This window comes from Poecilia reticulata, linkage group LG22 (genome assembly GCF_000633615.1).
Source record: "Poecilia reticulata strain Guanapo linkage group LG22, Guppy_female_1.0+MT, whole genome shotgun sequence".
Lineage (NCBI taxonomy): Eukaryota > Metazoa > Chordata > Actinopteri > Cyprinodontiformes > Poeciliidae > Poecilia > Poecilia reticulata.
In genome coordinates, this window is record NC_024352.1 from 20,970,532 (window position 1) to 20,971,900 (window position 1,369).

General features: G+C 47.8%; 1 protein-coding gene across 4 annotated transcripts in view; it reads right to left on the minus strand.

The window, feature by feature from the left end:
* The window catches only part of syne3 (spectrin repeat containing, nuclear envelope family member 3), a 21,768-nt gene that overhangs the window by 5,167 nt on the left and 15,232 nt on the right, over positions 1-1,369 (minus strand). For all 4 annotated transcript variants that reach the window (XM_017302499.1, XM_008400112.2, XM_017302500.1 and 1 more), the window contains 2 exons: positions 458-601; positions 86-220 (listed from right to left, as the gene is read on the minus strand). In XM_017302499.1, the coding sequence (XP_017157988.1) occupies positions 86-220; positions 458-601 (279 nt within the window). The remainder of the gene's footprint in view (positions 1-85; positions 221-457; positions 602-1,369) is intronic.

The following is a 1,369-nucleotide window of genomic DNA, read 5'->3' on the forward strand; positions in this document are numbered from 1 at the left end:
AGGAAGGAAGGAAGGAAGGAAGGAAGGAAGGAAGGAAGGAAGGAAGGAAGGAAGGAAGGAAGGAAGGAAGGAAGCTCTCTCTCACTGTGACTCTCCGGTGAAGCTCGGACCAATCAGCACACAGTTTCTCGTATTGGGTCCGGCTGCTCTGATTGGAGGAAACCAGCGTCTCCAGAACCGTCAGCTGGGCCTTGCTGTCCTCCAGCTCCTTCTGCAGAACCTGAGCCCAGAAACACCAGGACAGTGATGACGTCACACCTCAGAGCAAAACTGTCCTTCAAAAACAGGGCTGGGTGAGACCAAAGCAAAAGAACGAGGAGTTTTGATTCCAGTTTTTGGTAGAAAAAGAGATGCTTATAGAAATGATTGAGCTTCTTTTAATTTTTTATGCAATCAGTTAATCTATTGCTTACGACGGTGAAATGAAAGCGTCTCCAGTGAGTCTGTTTGAACTCACCAGCATCTGTTCCAACTGGCTCTTCTTGGCCAGGATGTCTGGCTGAAGAGCATCAGCAGCCAGCAGCCGCTCTCTGAACGTCGACAGCGAGGCGAGGATCTGCTTGTACGCTTCGTCAAAGTCTTTGGTTCTGGAGATTAAACTCTGACAGACAAAGAGAACATCAGAACACGTTGGAGAGAAACTCTCTGCCAGGTTGAGTGGTTTCGTGTTTAGTTCACTGACAGTAGGAGATAAACTCCTCAACCCATCAGACAGGTCGCTGCATGTTTCTGGATCGTTAAGTTTATTATCGACCCAATCAGTTCGGCTGAAACTTTGCTCAATCAGAAAGCGGAGAGCTGTCAGAGATCTCTCCGTTAGCAGCAGCAGAGCCCGAACTGAGCAAATATCAGAGGAGCTTCTGTTTCCTCTGCGAGAAACAGGAGCTGCAGGCTCTGAAAACCAAACATCAGCTTTCTGACGCAACTCTGACAGAGGCAGAGGAAAGAATACAGGATGAGTTTCCAACAGAGAGACAGGAGGGCTCCATCCTTGAAACGCAGCAGGAGAGAGTTGATAGATGGAGCTGCTGCGGTGGGAAACTGCAGGTGTAGTTTGAGGAAGGAAGTTTAGACGCCGAGGTTAAAGAAAGAGGGCAGCAAAGAGGGAACATTATACAAACATTCACATCCATTTTTTATGTTTTCAGCAGATCAATCAGCTCAAATTTGACCTCTGGAGACGCAAAAATTATACTTCTACTTCTGCAGGTTATTGGACAGGAGTCTGAATTCAACAAGAAATGAAGCAATTGCAAGATTTAATTTATGAATTAAAGCATTAAGGATGCCTCCTGGATGCCTCCCTGGTGAGGTGTTCCGGGCACGTCCCACCGGGAGGAGGCCTCGGGGAAGACCCAGGACACGCTGG